The sequence below is a fragment of the Mustela erminea genome, chromosome X (genome assembly GCF_009829155.1).
Source record: "Mustela erminea isolate mMusErm1 chromosome X, mMusErm1.Pri, whole genome shotgun sequence".
NCBI lineage: Eukaryota > Metazoa > Chordata > Mammalia > Carnivora > Mustelidae > Mustela > Mustela erminea.
In genome coordinates this window covers 27,784,469-27,809,839 of record NC_045635.1, presented here as the reverse complement: position 1 = coordinate 27,809,839, position 25,371 = coordinate 27,784,469, and the positions used below count along the sequence as shown (strand labels likewise).

Genomic DNA, 25,371 nt, shown 5'->3' with positions numbered 1-25,371 from the left:
TATTAATGTATTTTTCATAAATATTAGGTATAGCAAAATTGAATCTGATGCATTATTGACATGTACACTTTTATTATGTATTTTTATCAGTAAATTTAGAGTAAATATAACTTATTTTTGGCATCAGAGTAACTTGTTTCACTAAAATAAATATTCTCTTCCTTGGAATGACAATATTTGAAAAATGATTACTTTTGATAGAACTATTTTTTAACTGTTTACTACTTCTCATTATGAATAAGGGCACTAAGCAAAATTCATCTTTTCTGGGTCTAATGGAAAATTATTTTGAAAATCATTTATTGTGTTGAGAGACAACACAGTTATCTTGCATCCTAGAAGTTTAAAACACTAGATTTTTACAAAGAGTATCTCTAATCCCAAAAAACAACCTAAACGGATGAAAATTTGTCAAGCAACTTGGCCTGACTTCTCATAAAATTAAGGATAAAGATTCCAGCATCAGGGTATAGTTTTAATTATTAAAGTAACAGAGATTTGTTGATATTGTCTCTTTGGTGGAGGGGGGTGGTTTTGTAATATAAGTGACTTTCCTTTTTTATTTGCTTTTAATGAGAATCTCCTAATAATTATAAGGGTGCAGCAAAATCAGAATTCCATATGCTTACTGGGAGTCTTTATAGAAACTCAAATTTTATTTTGGATACATTGAATTGGCATTTCATTCATTTAATAAACATTTATCTGTTGCCTCCTATGTGCCAGACAACACAAAACATAAAATAACACTGGCAAATCCATGGCAATCATACAAAAGATGTGATATTTGATAAATATATCTCATACAATGAAGGGGGGGAAAGTACAAGAATTTATACATAGCAATTTGACCTCCATTTGCAACATAACAATAAAAAGTGTAATTTTCTGCAATCTAAATTTGCTTTCAAAATATGGAACACCAGCTGGAAGGGAGCTCAGATGGCTTCTGCAGTGGAGTTGGCAATATCCTTCTGAGCATGCCCGAAACAACTGGTTAAAAATAATTAAATCACTTACACCATCTGTGAATCATTCTGATACTTCAGTGATTACTTAAGACTCTCATTGTATGGAACATATTCTTAGAACAGATGAATAAAATTAATTCAAATGTATTGCTTCCCTAAGTTTGATTTTCATGAAATAAACTGTTACCATGTCTTCAAGTTTGCTAAGTTGCCTGGTATTTTTTCTGCCCTCTTTCATGAACCAGTGGTTTTTGAAATCTTAAAAGGTATTTAAATTGTAGTTTTGTATAAATAATAGAAATGCATTTATTCAGATACTTCCTTATGGAACATAATTTTCTTTAAAAATTTTCATAATTTTACTCTTTTATTTATTTAATCTTCTAAGTGTAGTACTCAATAAGTAATCGACAGCTGTCTACTAAAAAGCCAGTTGAAAGTCCAAGTAGATTGCATTCTCAGATTTAACACCATATGCTTTAATCGAGAGTGATTTTAAAAAATTAAATGGCTGTTTTAATACCTATAAAGCAGAGGAAAGCTATATTTAGTGGTGAGTAGTCCATGGACAAAACATAAATGGATAAAATGAAAGCTAAGAGTCCATATATGTACAAATTTACCATGTTTAGATCAATTCATAACTTAGAGGCATTCTTAGCCATTTAGTTAAATAAAAATGATTAAGGATTTATTTCTAAGATAAGGCAACTGGGGGGGTTTGCAGGAGAACTATGCAAATAGTTATCCATAATAGTTATGAATGTCTGGATGGCAAAATATAAATAACTGTATTGTTTAACAAATACAGTAATAATATTTATAACTACTTTTGGGTGTCTACAAAGTTTAGATTCTGTACTATGATTTGTACTTAGCCAATTACAGATATACATGAAATAATAGAATAACATCATGAACGCTCTAGTTTCTTACCTCATCGATAGGTACACTTGACTATTTCCTACATGGGAAACTATTTTGAGAGAACTAGACTCTTTCATATATTAGCTTCTGTAATGAAAAAAAAGCTTCTTTAATGTACTGCCACAATGGCTTCCTCTCCTTTAGACTTGCAAAAATATCCTCCATATCATAGTCTTTGCAGTTGTGGTCTCCTTTTCTTGGTACTTTCTGGATCTTTGCCTGCTAGTGTCTGCTCATCTGACAGGACGTAGAACAAATACATCCTTCAACATCCTGTGTGATAGAGTTGACAACATTCCCTTCACCTCCTCCATCATGCCAGATTATTTTCCTTATAACACTTACCATGATCTGAAAACATTATGTTTATTTGTTTACTTATTTATAATTTGTCTTCTACCATTGGAATTGTGAGCTCCATAAGGGCAGGGAATTGTCTTTTTTTTTTTAAGATTTTATTTATTTATTTGACAGAGAGAGATCACAAGTAGACAGAGAGGCAGGCAGAGAGAGAGGGAAGCAGGCTCCCTGCTGAGCAGAGAGCCCGATGCAGGTCTCAATCCCAGGACTCTGATATCATGACCTGAGCCGAAGGCAGCAGCTTAACCCACTGAGCCACCAGGCGCTGTGTCTTTTTAACTAATATTTTTCTTATATTTAGATTCTGCCACTGCATAGGTGTTCAATAAAAATGTGTCGAATAAATGGAAGAATGGATCGTCTTGTGGAATTCCCTACAGTTCAGTTATTTGTTCTGCATTCTTACAACATTGATGCCCCAGTGCCAGTGTACCAGTGTCTGAAAGTTTTCACTGGTCCTTAGGAAAGGGGAAAAAATAAGAGTAAATATGTTAAGCTTTTCAAAGAGCTAAATTTATACAAGAATTGTCCTTTCTTCAAGAAGTATGGCTTTCTACAGTTGATAGTTGGGGGGTGAGGGGGAGAAACATTAAAATAGCCTTTCTTCCATCTTTACTTTTTTTCTTTCTCTTTTATTATTATTTCATGACAGTGTCCTTTACTAAAAATAATAAAACCCAGGGTGCCTGGGTGGCTCAGTGGGTTAAGCTGCTGCCTTCGGCTCAGGTCGTGATCTCAGGGTCCTGGGATCGAGTCCCACATCGGGCTCTCTGCTCGGCGGGGAGCCTGCTTCCCCCTCTCTCTCTGCCTGCCTCTCTGCCTGCTTGTGATCTCTCTCTGTCAAATAAATAAATAAAATCTTTAAAAAAAATAATAAAACCCAGAAGTTGTGAGGTTTCCTGACATTGGGGTAGCATTTTATTGACTTATGAAACACAAAGTCTAGGAACCTTCCATTTGGAGGAACTTGTTCACACGAAGGGGCACCACTTCTGCCAAATGCCTGTGTTGGTTGCTTGAAATTTTGAGAATGAGGAAAGGAAACTCATGATTACCTTTCATTTTTATGCCCTTCTGGGCAATAAATACTGATTCAGCATGTGTTATCCCCTGGAATAAGTTTCTGAAATTTCTTTTGTAGTTCCTGAGAAGCAAATACAAGAACAAATATGTAAAACGGTCGTATTTAGGGTATCACAACACCTGCCTCCTATATTACCAATATATATACTTACATAAAATAAATGTACCAGGATGGCATTGGCTCATTTGTAAATATTTTTATCCTCTGGATTTAAATTCTTCTTGTATTCATTTCAGAGGCACAGACTTCATAATAGCATCATTTAGTAGTGCTATTTGGAATCCAAAAAATAAAATAAGTTAGTTGCTTTAACTTAAAGTGTTACCTTTCTTGTGCTTTATCAAAGTTGAGAACTGAAAACAGGAAGATTCCAAAGTGGAAAAATGTAGTGCATTTACAGCAATAAGCATGTTTTCTTATAGTCTTCATTTCAAATAACCATACAGAACTTTCTGATTTACACAGTGCTTTTACAGTCACCTTCTTAGTTAATTTTTATACTTTAAACCATCTATATACAAAAAAGTAAGCAGATTAAATTGACATTATGAAAAGTTTTGAGGAGTAAAAAATTAGTATCACATTTTTAAGTCAGCAAACAGCTTTGTTTTGCAGTTGCTTTTACAAAGACTTCTAAGAAATGGAAGTTATGTTAAGGCCTCTGATAATTATCTTTTTTAAAATATATGATATAAAATGAATTTAAAAGTGTTCATGTGAATATGGGTTGGTTTCTTGGAGTTAAAGCTTGGAAATATGCTAGTCAGAACAGTTCAGTTTTATATTGGAATTCTTGCCTTGGGGTAGAATGGGAAACAAATACAATGATAATTATTTTCTGGAACATTGACAGAGAACAAGCTATTTCAGGAGAAACTATCTTGATTGTAAAGTGGAGCACATTAAGCCCAAGGTGTCATTAGACTCACAAAACCCTCTGAAAGAATTGAGCATAATCTTTGGTGAAAAGAAAATGGTTTTGTTCAGTGACTATCATATTTTACAAAGTTATTTGCAACTTGGAAAAGTGTATTATTTTAGAAAATAACATTAAACATAATTGTTTTGTACACACACAACAACTCATTCATTCACAGGTCAGATGGACATCATTATGAATTATCTGGAACACAGACAAGAATCAGAAAAGGAATATAACAAAAGGCCTCTGGATTTCCTAAATTATTTTGGTAAAGATCATGAAGTCCAAAGCTTACTTAATTTCTTTATGAGAGGAAAATACAGATCCTTTTTATGAAGTTTTTTTTTTTTAATTTCACTCTGATTATAGAGGTAATTCTAATAAATGTAATTACCTTGTTGTTCTGCTCCCAGTAGAGGCCAAAAGGCAAAGGCGAAGGACAGAAATATGAAATAATAGCTGCAGCCTGGATGTGAGCCAAAAAGGACCCGCATGTAAGATTATATGAATGCGTGGCCCTGAGAAACTCTTTAGCACAGCATGACACAAAGAGGCAGAGGAAGAGATTATGTGTGTTTATTATTATTTATTTGATTTGGTTTATACTTAACATGGATAATTGAATTATTTTAACAGTTAATTATTTCCTCAATAAAATTAGGTTAAAAAATCATTAATCTTTCATCTACTAAATATAAAAGTGTGTAGCACATAATGGCATATGGCATATTAGCTTCCTAAATCACAAAACACTCCTGCTAGCTGATTAATTTATCTAAATATCTAACTACCTGAATATCTATCATCTATCTATGCCATGTGTGTGTGCATATATATATAACTGTATATATTTAAATACATATAAATACATATAAATTCCTGTGTGTATACTTATGTTTGCATATAAAAGTTTATTTCATAAAATATACACTTTGCCTTTGATAAAAATGCCTGCTAAACTCATCAAGATTGTCATTTTTATAGTTTTCTCTCCTAAGTTCCAAGTTTAGTTCCAAAAGTTCTGTTTTATAACTCCCTACTTTTTATTACAGGCATATAAAAAAATTGTGGATATATGAAAGGAGAATAGAATGTGGGGTAATTATCAAACTCATGGTATTTGGGATAACACCATGTAATTTTTAAAATATTATTATACCTCAACTTTATTAGTACCACTTCAAATTAAGGTCATTTCAATGAAGATAATCTCATATGTTGGACCAAAGAAATTAGAAAGCTTGAGCTTTACAAAAGCAATTTAGAATGCAAGAGAACCATCAAAGAAGTCATTTCAAAACTACAACAAAAATCTGCCATTTTACTCATTGTTTTAAACTTAGATAACTACCTGTTTGGTTAGGGTATATTTTTTTCTGGTTATTTTAATTGTAATTCTTTGTTTAAAATTGAACTTTTAGGGGCCCCTGTGTTGTTGACTCAGTTGGGCATTGGACTCCACTAGGGTCTTGATCACCTCTTTGTGGGGCTCTGCGCTAAGCCATTTAAGACACTATTCTCTCTGTCACTCTCCCTCTGACCCTCCCCATGTCCTGCTTGCACTCTCTTCCTCTCTAAATAAATACATCAATAAGTAAATAAATAAATAAAATTGAACTATTCAGAACAGTCAAAGTAGATGTGACAGTGGATGCCTTTAAATAGGAGAACAGTTTTCTTAAGGTTCCTTACTCATCTTCAGGAACCTTAAATACCTAAAAATAATTCTCTTTCCTTCATGTGCAAAATCAGCGCCTTTGACTGCCAGGACTCTTCAGTCATGTAGATGCACAAGTGAAGGCCATCAGGGCTGTTTTCAGTGATAATGTAGCATTCTTCCAATATACATTCATCTTGCTTTTGTAAGCATTTGTTTTGGTCTATGATTCCCTAAGAGCCAATTAATAGTATATGTTTTCCTACTGGAATTAAAAATTTTTTGAAAAGTATATGTTTTCATACAACTTTGGTTGAGTGAAAACAGCCTGTTTTGGTAAAGCCAATTGTATGAAGCCATGACTACTCATAAATAGATTATATAAAGTTTGTATTCACCATTGCAAACTCTGTCTTTTTGCTTCTATGATTATTTTATTTTTATTTTTTTATTTTTATTTTATTTTATTTTTTTTATTTATTTTTTTAAATTTTTTATTTTTTATTTTTTATAAACATATATTTTTATCCCCAGGGATACAGGTCTGTGGATCGCCAGGTTTACACACTTCACAGCACTCACCAAAGCACATACCCTCCCCAATGTCCATAACCCCACCCCCTTCTCCCAACGCCCATCCCCCCAACAACCCTCAGTTTGTTTTGTGAGATTAAGAGTCACTTATGGTTTGTCTCCCTCCCAATCCCATCTTGTTTCATTTATTCTTCTCCTACCACTTAAGCCCCCATGTTGCATCACCACTTCCTCATATCAGGGAGATCATATGATAGTTGTCTTTCTCCGCTTGTCTTATTTCGCTAAGCATGATACGCTCTAGTTCCATCCATGTTGTCGCAAATGGCAAGATTTCATTTCTTTGGATGGCTGCATAGTATTCCATTGTGTATATATACCACATCTTCTTTATCCATTCATCTGTTGATGGACATCTAGGTTATTTCCATAGTTTGGCTATTGTGGACATTGCTGCTATAAACATTCGGGTGCACGTGCCCCTTCGGAACACTACGTTTGTATCTTTAGGGTAAATACCCAGTGGTGCATTTGCTGGGTCATAGGGCAGTTCTATTTTCAACATTTTGAGGAACCTCCATGCTGTTTTCCAGAGTGGTTGCACCAGCTTGCATTCCCACCAACAGTGTAGGAGGGTTCCCCTTTCTCCGCATCCTCGCCAGCATCTGTCATTTCCTGACTTGTTAATTTTGGCCATTCTGACTGGTGTGAGGTGGTATCTCATTGTGGTTTTGATTTGTATTTCCCTGATGCCGAGTGATATGGAGCACTTTTTCATGTGTCTGTTGGCCATCTGGATGTCTTCTTTGCAGAAATGTCTGTTCCTGTCCTCTGCCCATTTCTTGATTGGATTATTTGTTCTTTGGGTGTCGAGTTTGCTAAGTTCTTTATAGATTTTGGACACTAGTCCTTTATCTGATATGTCGTTTGCAAATATCTTCTCCCATTCTGTCAGTGTCCTTTGGTTTTGTTGACTGTTTCCTTTACTGTGCAAAAGATTTTGATCTTGATGAAGTCCCAATAGTTCATTTTTGCCTTTGCTTCCCTTGCCTTTGGCGATGTTCCTAGGAAGATGTTGCTGCGGCTGAGGTGGAAGAGGTTGCTGCCTGTATTCTCCTCAAGGATTTTGATGGATTCCTTTCTCACATTGAGGTCCTTCATCCATTTTGAGTCTATTTTTGTGTGTGGTGTAAGGAAATGGTCCAATTTCATTTTTCTGCATGTGGCTGTCCAATTTTCCCAACACCATTTATTGAAGAGGCTGTCTTTTTTCCATTGGACATTCTTTCCTGCTTTGTTGAAGATTAGTTGACCATAGAGTTGAGGGTCTATTTCTGGGCTCTCTATTCTGTTCCATTGATCTATGTGTCTGTTTTTGTGCCAGTACCATGCTGTCTTGATGATGACAGCTTTGTAATAGAGCTTGAAGTCCAGAATTGTGATGCCACCAACATTGGCTTTCTTTTTCAATATCCCTTTGGCTATTCGAGGTCTTTTCTGGTTCCATATAAATTTTAGAATTATTTGTTCCATTTCTATGAAAAAGATGGATGGTACTTTGATAGGAATTGCATTAAATGTGTAGATTGCTTTAGGTAGCATAGACATTTTCACAATATTTATTCTTCCAATCCAGGAGCATGGAACATTTTTCCATTTCTTTGTGTCTTCTTCAATTTCTTTCATGAGTACTTTATAGTTTTCTGAGTATAGATTCTGTGCCTCTTTGGTTAGGTTTATTCCTAGGTATCTTTTGGTTTTGGGTGTAATTGTAAATGGGATTGACTCCTTAATTTCTCTTTCTTCTGTCTTGCTGTTGGTGTAGAGGAATGCAACTGATTTCTGTGCATTGATTTTATATCCTGACACTTTACTGAATTCCTGTATAAGTTCTAGCAGTTTTGGAGTGGAATCTTTTGGGTTTTCCACATATAGTATCATATCATCTGCGAAGAGTGATAGTTTGACTTCTTTGCCAATTTGGATGCCTTTAATTTCCTTTTGTTGTCTGATTGCTGAGGCTAGAACTTCTAGTACTATGTTGAATAGCAGTGGTGATAATGTACATCCCTGCTGTGTTCTTGACCTAACGGAAAAGCTTTCAGTTTTTCTCCATTGAGAATGATATTTGCGGTGGGTTTTTCATAAATGGCTTTGATAATATTGAGGTATGTGCCCTCTATTCCTACACTTTGAAGAGTTTTGATCAGGAAGGGATGCTGTACTTTGTCAAATGATTTTTCAGCATCTATTAAGAGTATCATATGCTTCTTGTTCTTTCTTTTATTGATGTGTTGTATCACATTGATTGATTTGCAGATGTTGAACCAAACTTGCAGCCCTGGAATAAATCCCACTTTGGTCATGGTGAATAATCCTTTTAATGTACTGTTGAATCCTATTGGCTAGTATTTCGGTGAGAATTTTCGCATCTGTGTTCATCAAGGATATTGGTCTATAGCTCTCTTTTTTGATGGGATCCTTGTCTGGTTTGGGGAACAAGGTGATGCTGGCCTCATAAAATGAGTTTGGAAGTTTTCCTTCCATTTCTATTTTTTGGAACAGTTTCAGGAGAATAGGAATTAGTTCTTCTTTAAATGTTTGGTAGAATTCCCCCAGGAAACCGTCTGGCCCTGGGCTGTTTTGGTTTTGTCTGTTCAGGCTTTCTATTTCTTCCTGGTTCAGTTGTGGTAGTTTATATGTTTCTAGGAACGCATCCATTTCTTCCAGATTGTCAAATTTGTTGGCGTAGAGTTGCTCATAGTATGTTCTTATAATTGTATTTCTTTGGTGTTAGTTGTGATCTCTCCTCTTTCATTCATGATTTTATTTATCTGGGTCCTTTCTCTTTTCTTTTTGATAAGTCTAGCCAGGAGTTTATCAATCTTATTAATTCTTTCAAAGAACCAGCTCCTAGTTTTGTTGATTTGTTCTATTTTTTTTTTTAATTTCTATTTCATTGATTTCTGCTCTGATCTTTATGGTTTCTCTTCTCCTGCTGGATTTAGGGTTTCTTTCTTGTTCTTTCTCCAGCTCCTTTGGTGTAGGGTTAGGTTGCGTACCTGAGACCTTTCTTGTTTCTTGAGAAAGGCTTGTACTGCTATATATTTTCCTCTCAGGACTGCCTTTGTTGTGTCCCACAGATTTTGAACCATTGTGTTTTCATTATCATTTGTTTCCATGATTTTTTTCAATTCTTCTTTAATTTCCTGGTTGACCCATTCATTCTTTAGAAGGATGCTGTTTAGTCTCCATGTATTTGGGTTCTTTCAAAACTTCCTCTTCTAGTTGAGTTCTAGCTTCAGAGCATTGTGGTCTGAAAATATGCAGGGAATGATACAGTCTTTTGATACTGGTTGAGTCCTGATTTAGGACCGAGGATGTGATGTATTCTGGAGAATGTTCCATGTGCACTAGAGAAGAACGTGTATTCTGTTGCTTTGGGATGAAATGTTCTGAATATATCTGTGATGTCCATCTGGTCCAGTGTGTCATTTAAGGCCTTTATTTACTTGTTGATCTTTTGCTTGGATGATCTGTCCATTTCAGTAAGGGGAGTGTTAAAATTCCCTACTATTATTCTATTGCTGTTGATGTGTTTCTTTGATTTTGTTATTAATTGGTTTATATAGTTGGCTGCTCCCACGTTGGGGGCATAGATATTTAAAATTGTTAGATCTTCTTGTTGGACAGACCCTTTGAGTATGATATAGTGTCCTTCCTCATCTCATATTATAGTATTTGGCTTAAAATCTAATTGATCTGATATAAGGATTGACACTTCTGCTTTCTTCTGATGTCCATTAGCATGGTAAATTATTTTCCACCCCCTCACTTTAAATCTGGAGGTGTCTTTGGGCTTAAAATGAGTTTCTTGTAGGCAACATACAGATGGGTTTTGTTTTTTTATCCATTCTGATACCCTGTGTCTTTTGATTGGGGCATTTAGCCCATTAACATTCAGGGTAAATATTGAGAGTTATGAATTTAGTGCCATTGTATTGCCTATAAGGTGACTGTTACTGTGTATTGTCTCTGTTCCTTTCTGATCTACCACTTGTAGGCTCTCTCTTTGCTTAGAGGACCCCTTTCAATATTTCCTGTAGAGCTGGTTTGGTGTTTGCAAATTCTTTCAGTTTTTGTTTGTTCTGGAAGCTTTTAATCTCTCCTTCTATTTTCAATGATAGCCTAGCTGGATATAGTATTCTTGGCTGCATGTTTTTCTCGTTTAGTGCTCTGAATATATCATGCCAGCTCTTTCTGGCCTGCCAGGTCTCTGTGGATAAGTCTGCTGCCAATCTAATATTTTTACCATTGTATGTTACAGACTTCTTTTCCTGGGCTGCTTTCAGGATTTTCTCTTTGTCACTAAGACTTGTAAATTTTACTATTAGGTGACGGGGTGTGGGCCTATTCTTATTGATTTTGAGGGGCGTTCTCTGAACCTCCTGAATTTTGATGCTTGTTCCCTTTGCCATATTGGGGAAATTCTCCCCAATAATTCTCTCCAGTATACCTTCTGCTCCCCTCTCTCTTTCTTCTTCTTCTGGAATCCCAATTATTCTAATGTTGTTTCGACTTATGGTGTTACTTTTCTCTCGAATTCTCCCCTCGTGGTCCAGTAGCTGTCTGTCCCTCTTTTGCTCAGCTTCTTTATTCTCTCATTTGGTCTTCTATATCGCTAATACTTTCTTCTGCCTCATTTATCCTAGCAGTGAGAGCCTCCATTTTTTTATTGCACCTCATTAATAGCTTTTTTAATTTCAACTTGGTTAGTTTTTAGTTCTTTTATTTCTCCAGAAAGGGCTTTTATATCTCTCGAGAGGGTTTCTCTAATATCTTCCATGCCTTTTTCGAGCCCGGCTAGAACCTTGAGAATTGTCATTCTGAACTCTAGATCTGACATATTACCAATGTCTGTATTGATTATGTCCCTAGCCTTCGGTACTGCCTCTTGTTCTTTTTTTTGTGGTGAATTTTTCCGCCTTGTCATTTTGTCTAGATAAGAGTATATGAAGGAGCAAGTAAAATACTAAAATGGTGGCAACAACCCCAGGAAAATATGCTTTAACCAAGTCAGAAGAGATCCCAAATCGTGAGGGGGGAGAAAGAGGATAAAAAGAGGTTCAGAAAGAAAGAAAGAAAAAAAAAAGAAAAGAAAAGAAAACAATTTAAAAAAGAAAACAAATAAAGAAAAGTATAAAAAATATATATATATATGTATTAGATAAACTAGTTTAAAAACGTTAAAAAAAAAGGTTAAAAGTTAAAAAAAATTTAGCAGAAGAAGAGAAAAAAAAAATGAAAAAGAAAAAAAATTAAATTAACTGCAAGACTAAAGAATCACAGGGAGAAAGCCATGAGTTCCGTGCTTTGCTTTCTCCTCCTCTGGAATTCTGCTGCTTTCCTTGGTATTTAAACCGCAATCCTGGGTAAGTGAACTTGGTCTTGGCTGGATTTCTTGTTGATCTTCTGGGGGAGGGGCCTGTTGTAGTGATTCTCAAGTGTCTTTGCCCCAGGTGGAATTGCACTGCCCTTACCAGGGGCCAGGTTGAGTCATCCACTCCGATTTGCTTTCAGGAGCTTTTGTTCCCTGAGCGCTTTCCGTAGAGTTCTGGAGGACAGGAGTGAAAATGGCGGCCTTTCGGTCTCTGGCCCAGAGGAGCCGAGATCCCGGGGCCCCACTCCTCAGTGTGCCCTCAGAGAACAGCACCCAGTAACTCCCGTCTGCCTGACCTCCGGCCGCGCTCTGAGCTCACCGAGCCTGTGACCGGTTCAAGGTAAACCCGAGCTGGGAGCTCACTCCTTGTAGCCAGCTTCCCTGTTCTAATACCCGCAAGCTCTGGAACACTCAGACACCCCCGAACCTTCTGTGACCCTGTGGGACCTGAGGCCACGCTGACCCCGCGTGGGCTTCACCCTGGTTTAGCATCTGGAGCGATGTCCCTCTGTGGAACAGACTTTTAAAAGTCCTGATTTTGTGCGCCGTTGCTCCGCCGCTTGCCGGGAGCCGGCCCCTCCCCCCAGGGTCTATCTTCCTGTCGCTTTGGATTCACTTCTCTGCCAGTCCTACCTTTCAGAAAGTGGTTGTTTTTCTGTTTCTAGAATTGCTGTTCTTCTCTTTGATCTGCCGATCTGCCGATGGATTTGCAGGTGTTTGCAGCTTTAGATAAGCTATCTAGCTGATCTCCTGCTAGCTGAAGTAGTCTCAGCCTGCTACTTCTCCGCCATCTTGACTCCTCCCCTCTATGATTATTTTAAATGTAATACAATAATAGTCTAATGGTTCAATCAATATGAAGTATATTTAGAAAACACTAGTACTCTCCCTTTCTTCCTTTTGCCAATTCTACTCCTTCTGAAAAAATGTTTACAGTTTAGTATTATCTTTTCACATTATATTCTATGCTTCTTAACCATAAGTATTATATATATGAATATGCTTTTCCATTTTTAAAAATTTTGCCTCATTCTTTGTATGGTTTTTAAGTAGAACAATCTATCAAGGACATTTTTCCAGGCAATGTGTCTAGACCTGATGCATCCTTTTTAACAGCTTTAGAAGTATCAAAGTTTATTCCATTATTTTTCTACATTTCTAGATTATTAGCTTATGATAAGAAAAGATGACTTGAAATCTCTTTTTATCCTTTTTTTTGAATTTTTTGTGGGTATATGATCTTTTTAATGTCCCTATAATATAAAAGAAGAATGTGCATTTTCATTGTGTACAAAATGTAGATTAAGGTTAGCTTGTTGGTTTAAAAAAAATCTCTATTCTTGGTTTTGTTTTTGCTTGGTCTGCTTGATCCAACAAATTCTGGAAGAGGTATATAGAAGCTATCAATTATAGCTGTGATTTTATCACATTCTCTTTTTATTTCTAGTAATTTTTATCTCATGTAGGATGCAACCAAATGTTGAGACATAACAATGACTATAACTTTTTTTGGTAAAAATTGTGACTTTTATCACTACAGTAGCTCTCTTGAACCCATTTGTCCTGGAACTATACTTCATTTGGTATTATTTGATTTCAACTTTTCACAAATTATTTTCCTGATGTAACATCACCTATTACTATATTATACACTATTGTGACATTGTTTTTTCATGTGTTTCTTATAAGCAGATTATATATGTGTATATGTTATGTATAGTTTGTGTACTTTAATCCAGTCTGACACTGATCTTTGAATAAGGAAATTTAACCAAATACATTATAGTTAAAATAATTCTTATAAGTATAATTGTTTAAATTTCTTCTATCATATGGCATAATTTAATTTCCTCTTATCCTGTATCTATAATTCTGTAATTCATTATCTTTCTTATACTCTACTACATCCCTCCCCTTAGTGCAGGTAATTTTGAAGTTACACTCTGCATTTTCTCTTTATTAGTGCTTAGGTTCTTATTTTCAACAATCTTTAACCATACTCTTTGTGTAGTTTTATACCAAAAGGAAGTATGACCATTGCTCTCCCCACCAGTATGATTTCCTCAGCAACACCTCATTCAAGTCAAGATAAAACCTTTAAAAATCAGTAATTTAAGTCATGTTACTACTCAAATCATACTCAAACTATTGTTATTCTATTAAACTTAATGAAAAAACCCACAGAGCTTATTGGTCATCACTGTTTCTTTGTACTCTTTATTTACCCCTGTTTAGAAATCCTTGTTATAGGGAGACTGGGTGACTCAGTCAGTTAAGCCTCCAACTATTGATTTCAGCTCAGAGACATGAAATTGACCCCCAAGTCATTGGGCTCCTTAGTGAGCATGGAGCCTGCTTAAGATTTTCTCTCTCCCTCTGTCTGTCCTCCTGCCCTGTGCACATGTGTGTGTGCTCTCTCTATGTAAAATAGAAAAGAAGAAAGAAATCTTTGTTATATTTTATTTTTCATTTGGTTGCAGTACTTGAGAAATTTCCTTCTAAAAAGTCTATAAGGGTGTATAGCCTTTTAATACTTGTGTTTTTAAAATGATCTTTTTTCTTTCAATTGTGAGGTCGGATTCTTTGGTTGGTAACATTGTTCTTGAATCTCTCTTTTTCTTTTAATAGTCTCTGTAGGCTACAGACACTATCTTCCAGTTTTCATTGCTTTCTAACTTCAACTTTGTCCTAGGTTCCATTGTGGCCTGTATGAGGTCTGATGCAAGTCCAAATTTCATTATACCTGAAACTACTATTACACTGTACATTCACTAACTGGAATTAAAATAAAATCTTAAAAAAATAAATTTAAATATAGTCCCGTGTAGCTAAGGATTACCATATTGGACAATGCAGTTATGGGTATATTCATTATCACATTTTTATTTTTATTTTTTCTTACCATTTTATTTTATTTTTTTTTCATTGTAAGTGTATTCTTATATCATCATCCCCCATTTTCTCCCATCCCCTCACACACCTCCCCTCTGGTAACCATCAGTTTGTTCTCTGTAGTTAAGAGTCTATTTCTTGGTTGGTTTTTCTCTCTCCTTTTTTTACCTTTGCTTATTTGTTTTGTTTCTTAAATTCAGCAAGTGAGATCATATAGTATATTTCTGTGTCTGACTGACTTAGCACTATCACATTTTTAATAAAGAAAAAATCATTTAAAAATTTATGGCACAAGCATATTCAGAAATATGTACTTAACTGCCACATTAAATAATGTGGAGATAAATGATAACCAGGTTTTATGAAATGTTTGATGAGTATAATGTAGAAATTAATATTGTGAGTCTATTCTATAAAATCCACTCAAACTAGAAGAACCACAGGGCAATAGAAATTAAGTAATGTGGTAGTATGACAAATAATTGTAGAATTTAAAGTAATTCCAAAGCTATTTTTCTTGTATTAATTTTATTTTCAATTTAAAATAAATGTATGTGTATATGTACATGGGTGTTCATTTTCACATGTGAACATATGAAAAACCCCTGTATCAGGTATTGCCAAGCTGATATATTAGAATAGCTTCCTATTATAAAATATATACTAGGTATATAGATTGAAATTTTTGTGTGAACAGTTTGGGAATAATTAGCCAGGATTAAAAAGATTTATTGACTGATAGTCTTCTCAGACACTCTAATCTAACAGGTATTGTAGACCTCCATGAAAGGGACTAAAATGAACATCTCCTAAAAGTATCTGTTTGACAGTTTCCCAAATAATTACTTCTTTTTTTTGTTCACATATAATGAGTTACAGTAATAACAGAGACAAATGAAAAGCTGAGACATTTACGTGTAACAGCATGAGCTGGTGTGCACTGAATTGGAGAAATGTGGCATGGTTAAATCAGAAATACTTTTAAATCTTTACCAATGAAGATTACATTATGAAATGAAGAGAATATTCCATTTGCAGTCTGAGAATTCCAAGGTGGACATTTTTTACAACTGTAGATCCCAGCAATTCTAGTCAAACATCTATTTTTTTAAAAATTGCCTTTTTAAACTGATACTTACTTTATTCATTTATTCAGCAAATATATGCTAATTATGTGTGAGTCTTTAGTACATTTATTTTACATTGTAAGACATCTTGGATATCTAACCTTACCTTTGAAGTTATTTTGTTATTTTTTTCATGATTTCTTGCAAGGTGGGCCATATATGTTGGTGGGAACCAAAACCCTTTTCTTTTACTTCTCTCACAGGCCATACTTAGTGACTAGAATTCTACCAAGTTACTAATGTATGTTAATTTATTGAAAATCCTTATTAAAATGCAAATGTTATCCTGTGGAGGATTAACAGTTTAAACCACTATAAGCCATTAACATATTATCAAGATTTAGTTTATCAGTTTAATTAGATGGCAATTTAGCTTGGCCCTGAGGAGCTACGTAAATTTGATGCTATGGAAGAGAAGAATTACCATGGGACAGATGAAAGAGCAAGTCCAGCAGCCAGACCCATTACGCAGGACACTACACATACTTGGCCTTCTAGAAGTAGGACATACTTAGAGAATGACAAATCATGCTTCACCTGCATACCCCCTTCACTGACAGCCTTCCCTGAACCAGTAATTTGGTTTTAGAAAATAAATAATAGGACTATAAAGGATGATTTTCTGCACTATTTTATACTGATTGCTTTCTTTAACATGTCTCCTTATTTTTGAACAAAAGGGAGGTAAGCTATAACCTTAATACAGTTTGTTGATCAATCACTGAATGATCATTTGAGGGTTGATCTTTTCTTTTTACATAATTTCACAGAAACAGTTTTCTAGATGATGCATAAAGGAGGTGGGAATACCTAAGATCAAGCTCTCTCATTGCTGTTTTCTCTATGTAAGATCATAACCAATCTATTTGAGCTCATTAGGCTGATTATTTAAAATCTTTCTACCCAGTGACTTAATTAAACACATGGAATGCTGAGTCCTGTCAGCATGTTAGTACTGCCCTGGCATATATGTGTATCCAAAACTGTAAACAGGAAAGACTAAACCGATGCATATCCCATCTGTGTCATATTCTTGTTTTTTGTTCGCTTTATTATTTGATTGTTTTTTTTCTGTCTGTGGATTAATGCAGTATCTTTTGCTAAATTTGATCTTTTGATTTCCCTTTTTAAGATTGTAATTTATATAAATGACCAAGGAGAAATAAATAAAAATAGCTTAAGTGTGTTTCTTACTGTAATGATCTCTAGGAGGAAACTTAATTGTCTTTCTCTGAATATTTTTGAGAATGGGAATGGGAGCTACCTAAGTTCTTTTTCAGTTGCTTGTCATTTATGACCCATCAGAACTCATAAAAAGCCTGTAATAATATTTGGGATTTACATGGTATTGTGTTATTATTTTAAAATAACCTATACTATTGAAGAATGCCCTTTTGAGGAAAGATAATCAAATACACATTAACAGATTTTCATGTCATGGGGCACTTTAAGCATTAATAGATAATCTTGTTTTCTTTTAAAGATTTAGCCCATCTTTGTCTTTATTAATTTTAATGGAGTGAAAAAAAATGGCTACATTATTGTATTATAGTTTTTTTGGTCCAGATGCCAGTTTTTTTTTTTTTTTTGAGCTAGACTTTGAATGTGTTGACCTATCTTCTGTATATCATATTTATATTAGATATATAGGTATTTTAAGGACTATATCCTAATAATGTAGGATAAAGTACATTTTTCTTTTTGAGTTTCTTTGACCTCATAACTTATAAATAGGCCAGTAACCACAACACATTTGAAACTTATATTGAGGAGACAGAAATCCTTTAAATCATGAAGGAAAATACTTTGTTTTAAAAACTTAGATATAATGCACCATTTGTTTCAAAATGGGATTGCCTCTATCTTGGGCAGTTAGGTGGCCCTTCAAGAAATGAAATGTAAGTAAAAAAAAAAAAAGAATGTGATGACTAAACTTTGAGAGAAACCAAAGTTTATTTAAGACTTTATGAATGATACCTATGCCTATGCACATAGTTCAAAATCTTGAAACTGTTTCCACTTCAAGTTTTACGAATCACAGTTTTATCCTATCATAATTCTTTTACGCATCAATTGAGCTTTCCATTTGTTAATAAAAATAGGTACTTTGAGACTTTCTTCCACTTCTTGATTTTCATTTGCCAAAAATGAGGATAGTATACTCATTTGTTTATATATCGTTAGAACTGAATATGAACAGAGAGAAATAAAATGAATTAGTATGGCTACAGTTCTTCCTTGCTAATGATGCATGAATTTCTATAATGATATAAGGTGGTAAAGAACATTAACAAAATCAAGTTGATTTTCAAAAGGTTAGACAGGATTTGTACACATCAGAATTCAGAAGGATATAATTATTCAAGGCAGAGTTAATGCAATTCAGATGAAAAGGAAAAATCTGAATACGAGTGTATGGATTATGTATAAAGAGGAGAAAATGAGCATGATACTTAAAATTATACTGATTTTTTAAATAACTGTGTGAATTGTTATTAAACCAAATGGAAAGTCATTCATTGGATATAGTTTATTTATTTTAGAACTGCATGACTTTGTCAAAAGCAATGATGAATTTTAAAGAGTAGATAGTAAACTAGATCTCTAAATTTCTGACTCTGTTGATTAAAATTTTTAGTTGTTTCTTATATTTTAAACTTATCATACATTTCTTTGTATTAAAATGTATTGTATCTATTACAAGTTTATACTAAATGAGAATAGTCAAGATACATAAGACTGAATTTTCTAGAAAATGAGTTGATAGTTTCCCAATGGTGTCAAAGAATTATTCTGAAATTATTCTGAGGACTATCCCTCAGCTTTCTCTATTCAGGTGATAAGCACCACTTAACTTCTCCTGTCTATGATGATGAGATGATAAGAGAAACTAAGTCCTCCAATATATCAGTCTTCATTAAATATTTTCAATACATGGTCACTAACCTTTTTCAATTTAATTCACAAAATACATCTGAATCAGTGTTCACAGGTAACTGTAACTGGAAGGCATTATAGGCATTCTAATTTACTTTTTTTTTTACAAAAGAAAAAAATTACTAGTTTATCAGTAGTTTAGAATAACAAAGATTGCAACATTTTCTTCGTATCTTTTCTAAAGTGATAGACTGTGTCTTTCTATTTCTTTGATTATTCTCATAAGCTATAACAGTTTTAATATTTCTCAGTATTCTGAAGATTTTCTTCATGCCCTGTATGAGCATGGAATAAATCAGTTTTGGTATAGTTAGTCCACTTATTTTCATAAATTGGTACCAGTTATTCTAAGGCTGTATATGATAGTCTTGAAAATAATTGCAATATACATGTTAATAGGGCATGGCCTGTATGCAGTACAATGGCTAATGCTTCTTTGAAGTGCATTGCAATCAGGTCAGTGATGGCTTCATCATTCAAGAAAAGAAAAAGCAAAAAGAGTTTATAGAAGCAGATACGAAATTACAATTTTTTGAAAAATTCTGAATTTCAGTAGATGCCACTATCATTCCCCTATAAGAGATTTCCGTTGAAATATGGTTAGAAATGGTTTTCTCTTGATGTGATGATGAATACTTATTATGTAGAAAAGAAGACATGAATCAATATGTAATAAAATAATTTATGCCAGACATTTAGTCAAGTAGTGAAAAGCTTAACAAATGAGAAGCCAGTGTGCTGTTTACTTCCTTAGAGTTCTAGGTGAGGACTATAGCTGGTGCTAATCTTTTTTCTTTTTTTTTTTTCTTTTTGAGATTTACTTATATGAGAGGCAGGGTAGAAGGAAAGAATCTTTCAAGCAGACTCCACAATGAACATAGAGTCCAACTCGAGGCTGGATCCCACAACCCATGAGACCATGACCTGAGCAGAAATCAAGAGTTGGGTGCTTTACTGACTGAGCCACCCAGGTCCCCTACAGCCAGGGCAAATCTTATTTGTTGAGATTTAAAACTCCAGTCTTCAGAGCTGTGTGGTTAACATTAATTATTATTTACATAAATTAATTTTTTAAAGAAAAAATTTTTGGAGTATAGTTAACGCACAATGTTACATTAGTGTTAGTCATGCCTTTTTATGTAAAATTCTGGTATGTACAACAACATGTCATTAACCACAAACACCAAAGAATTAGAAACTTGGGTTTTCAATTTTGTTTCAGAAAGTTAAGTCCAAGGCAATAAGTCAAATGTGAGTTTATTTTTTATGTCTTTTTTCTCTATTGTATTTAACTGTTCATTTAAATCTCTTGCTATGTATAATCCATAACTATTATATTTGGAAGTCATCAGTATGAAATTAAGATAGATGTGAGCACCTCAAGTGTAGATAATGAAGATCAGGGAATGTACATGTCAAAAAAGAAGCAGAAAGATGATGTAAAGAATTTAGAATTATTTTCCTTTTAAGAGAAAATGATGAGGACAGACACTAAAAAGATTTTGGAGCCCACATTGATTTTTTAAATGAAACTCAGATGTTTTTAAAAATATTTTGATTTTTTTTTTTTGAAGGTATGTCTCATTCTAACAATAAACTCCTTGGTTAGACAAAAATACACACATACATACTTGTTGTGTATATGCATGGCTGAAAAAAATAAACCACTACTTCTACCCAACTTTGTCCCTAATAACAAAACCCACTAATCTGTAAAAATTTAGAGGTATAAAATGTATATAATTAAAAGAAAGAAAAATTCACCATTATGGAAACACAGTATGGGAACATTCTTGTTTCAGATAACATAGAACTGTCTTTATCCCAGGAATTGAAGAAACTGATGCAAAGAAAAACAACTTACTAACTTAGAAATTTTTAAAAAACAATATTCACCAGTGTAGTAGAATATATGGAAGTCTCAGTGAATTTGCTTGATTTGTGTTAGCTCTACTAGTTAGTATGAAATTAATATGTCCATGGAAATTGTGCATTCAAATGTCTGCTGATTTATTTTTCTTTAAAATTGGTGGGAAGTTTTGTTTGAAATGAAGAGATTGAGAATTTGAATTTAAAAATATGTGGTTAAATATGAAGATTGTCCTTTTTAAACTCTAGCCCAAAATTTTAGTATTATTTGAAATGTAAAATTAGAAGTGCATGTAGATTCTCATGCTTTCATCATGAAGGAATATGTACCATATATTCAGTCAAGATATATACACAACATCAAACTTTGTAAAAAGTGTAATTATGTCATTTAAGCTAATTTGTGTAATTATGTGAATTTGCAGTGTCATAAGTAAATGAGACATCTAGATTACAATTATTTTTATATTATGTAAGAACTGAGTACAGGAATCCTGGACCTGAGAAATTAATAGGAAAGTGTAAATAGAGCAGTTTATAATTTTACTTATCTTTACATGAATTTAGTCTGAGATCCTAAACTTAATTTAATTACATTGTTGCAAAAATGAGGATGGTCTTGTCGTAAAACCTGTGCAGTAATAGATGCCTGTGTTAGCATGCTGATCATCAGAACTACTCTAGAGACTCTGCCACTGAAACCCTTTTTGACCTCATCAACAGGCAGATGGCAGTTGATCAATTCAAAACAAAGTTACTGGAAAACTAATTTCAATTACAAGCATTTTGTTGCTTATAGTAGAGACAGAAGAGAGCAGAGGTCATCTGTCTTTCTGAATTTGTGTGCCAAATAGTATTTATTTCATGCTTTTATAAGGAGTAAGGAAAGAGGCACTATTGGCCAAATGCAAAAGGATTCTAAGCTCCAAATGTCTGTCAATCATAGTACTTGAATGGCAGATAGGAAAAGTGTGGACATAGGAGGAGAGGCTAGTGCTTCCTTAGACCTTAGGGCCTTCTGGAGTTCTTATTAAAATGTGAATTCCATCCTCAGTCTTTCTTATCTAGTACATTAGCAGCTTAACTTAACAGGAAACTAGCATTAAAGAGGAGAGCTGATGTCTGGAATTTGAAGGGTGCTGAATGTAAAAGTATATACCAGCCAAAATTGCTTTGTCCCTCTTGTACCTCAATCTAATTTAGGGGAAAAAAGTATAGGAGAGGTTTCTTTGGGAGGAAAAGCACTGATGTAGAGCCCCTACCATTTTATCCCATACATAATTTTCCAGGAATCTTAGAATTACATTTTAAAAACCAGTTGTAAAAATTATCCTTTTCTTAGAGTAAAACTATCCCTCTCATGACCCCATGGCTCTTGGCCTTTCATTCTTATACTCATGGTGCTAATGTGTACGTATCTCTTATTTTTTAAATGCTTCTAATACTTTTTGTGAGAAGAGGGTGTATGAACAATAACCTTTTTACTAGACTTATCATCATGCACTTTTTATTCACTTTCAGCCTTCTGTCCGCTATAAACTGGAATTTATTAAACTCAGTAGAGATCTTTTCATTAGTAGGAAGCTAAAAGAATTCTTCTTTTGTATGTCTATACCAGCACACTGTCCATGAAGAGTCAGTGATGGTGATGACTGAAGATATGCCTTTGGAAATCTCTTATGTGCCTTCTACTTACCTGACTGAGATCACTCATGTCTCACAAGCCCTATCAGAAGTGGAACAACTTCTTAATGCTCCCGAACTTTGTGCTAAAGATTTTGAAGATCTCTTTAAACAAGAGGAGTCTCTGAAGGTAAAAGCAAAGCATTTTTATTAGATTTTTACGAGATGTTCACCTAGGTCATTTGCAGTACCAGAACAATTAACTTAAATGTACACACTTAAGCTATTTTTACTTCGATATGGAATTCCTAAAACCGTTTACAGGATGGTTAGTTCTAGAAATCTGGGATAGAAAGAGAAACATAAACCAGAAGAGGTGTTTTATAATATTTAATGTTGGGAGACTTTCTAAAATGAGGCAACAGACAAAAGTAATAGTTTTACATAGATTCAGGGCAGAAAGGACTTACCAAAACCATGCTTTGATGGAGTAACTATATATTCGCAATTAATACATTCCTTTCTTCTCCCATAAAAGAGAGTAGATAAGATTTTAAATGGTATCTATTGCATACAGTTTTAGTTTTATGTTTTCTACTTATAATATGCATATTCAACTTTGAATTAGTGCCAGTATCAGTACTAGAATACATGGAATCTGAGTGAGTAGAAAGCAATGAAATATTTCTTTAAACTCCCAGGCAAAGGCTACCACCCAAATCCAGGGTTTTTCAAACTACCAACTGCGTTTCTTAATCCCACACTAAGACAAAATATTATGAGGCAATAGTTTTTGAATTATAGAGGAAAGTGTCTGAAGATAGATGAATATAGCATCAAGAAAATGTACATAATAATGTGTGTCTCAAGATAATTTTTGTGATCATACATTTTATACTCAAAATGAAATAGTATAGCCAGAGCTCAGTATTTTTCAATGCAAATAGTGTGAGATTATAGACAGAAGATAAGTTTGCTCTCAGCAGCACGTATTAGCCAAAATATTTTATACTCTAAATGATTTCTTGGGAGCTCATTCCATATCACACATTTGTCTGAATAAGTATCCAGATAGATAAAGCTGTTTGTTTTGGAAATCAGAGCTTCAATATCTTGAGTGACTTGCATTTACTATCTTACATTAAATGAAATAAGCTTTAAAATTGCATGCAAAAATAAAATAAGAAAGGCATGGATCTCTGGAACTACTCCATCCACTTCAGTATGATACTTTTTCTTATTCTTTTTGAAATAAAAGTCAGATCGCTGGTGGATGCAGTGAAGAAAAGAAACCTGATCAATTGATAAAGGAGACATGCCAACTTTCTTGTCATTATTCACATTAACTAATTTCACATGACAGCACAGTTTATAAGTTCATCATTGTCATTCAACATGTAAATCACTGCTAATGAGCTAACATTCATTTCATTCCATGTTCCCAGACATATGGGTCAGGAGAGCAGTGACCTTAAACTTATTAAGTTGCCAATTGAATATCTTTGTCCTCATACCTCTTAACCTGGCACACTCAGAACGATGGGCCTCTTGCTACACTCAGCTAATCATTTGTTCTTCCAGATATGTTTAAGAGTATTATAGCTGATGCCAATTGTGATTGTATTGATTACTGTAGTTTATAAAAAGGTATCATTGCAGGTTTAATTTCACTGGATTATTGAATCCTCATTAGATGCAGTTTGGGGCATAATTCCAGCTCCCTACCAACAAATCTCCGACAGCACACAAATGGGCTTCCTACCTTTGTGGGCCTTTTGAAAGGGGATAGTTTGATCTCAGTCTTTTCAATGAATATGTATTTCCTCTTAAAGGCATTCATCATTGTCATTATCCAGTAGTAAAAATAGAAAAGTAGTGCATAAATTGTACAGCTGCTGGTTGGGAAGGTTTGAAATTAAATTGTGGTTGATTTTATTCCTGACAGATTTGCATGAATCAAATTACAGAACTGTAGTAGGTATTGCTGTGGTTTAACATACATATTTCTTTAAAGTACACTATAACACAAGTGATGTGTAATAAGTTAAAATAATTACTTTCTGAACATAATAAAACTAATACAGCACACACAATTTCCATAAATTTATTGAATCAGAAAGCTACCTAATCATTTTGACAAGAATAAAGCAGAAAACACCTATTTACATATGGAAATCTGCATTAAATAGCTAATACATTAGCTAAGGCAAAGCTAGCAGTAAATGAGGGACATACACACAAGTAATATTTATTCTTATATTAAAGCCAATATTCGCATTGTGTTTGATTGTGTTTGTTTATATGTAAAAAGTTATAATATTCATTGCACAAAGGATAGTACACTAGTTTTTGGAAGAATTTAAATTTTTGAAAGTTTCAATCATTATTTTAAAAAAAAATGTCAATTGTCTTAGAACTTGCTCAAATATAATTACTACGTTAAATCATCAAATATTGCTTTAAACTGTCCCAAATGAAAGCGTGAGCATAAAAGAGAATAAATTGTGATTTCCAGGTACTAGGGGCAGGGGTAAATGTGGAGTTGATATTAAGTGGATATAAAATGCAAAAAGAATCAGTTCTAGAGATCTCCTGGACAACGCTGCACCTATAGGTAGCAGTAATGTAGTGTACACATAAAAATTTGTTGAGAGGGTGGATATCATATTAAATATTCTTATGACAATAAAAATAATAATGAGGTACAAACATAGAACTTTTTAAGTTTCTAAACCTTTGCCCCTGAGAGATATAAATATTTGACCTCTTGTCAGGAAAGCAGCAATAATTTATTTTTAGAGGCCCAGTGGAAAGGATTTATACTAATGCCTCCATGTACCTGACTTTACAGAAAGCTTTGGTTGTATTGGTGTCTGCATTATTCTTGGGGCCTCACCTTACCCCCTTCTCATTCAGGGCTCCCTGTACTTTAACTGGCGTTGCCAATTGCAAGTACCTGGGATTCTGCCTAGGGGTGTCTCAACTCATAAGTGTCAGAGAGTTAAGGCTCTGTATTGCGACATCTCCC

General features: G+C 34.1%; 1 protein-coding gene across 6 annotated transcripts in view; it reads left to right on the top strand.

The window, feature by feature from the left end:
* The window catches only part of DMD (dystrophin), a 2,094,983-nt gene that overhangs the window by 904,048 nt on the left and 1,165,564 nt on the right, over nt 1-25,371 (top strand). For 5 of the 6 annotated variants that reach the window (XM_032330377.1, XM_032330378.1, XM_032330375.1 and 2 more), the window contains exon 42: nt 22,339-22,533. In XM_032330377.1, the coding sequence (XP_032186268.1) occupies nt 22,339-22,533 (195 nt within the window). Of the gene's footprint in view, nt 1-13,497; nt 13,509-22,338; nt 22,534-25,371 lie in introns of those variants that run through there. The other variant, XM_032330379.1, reaches the window with a different exon arrangement.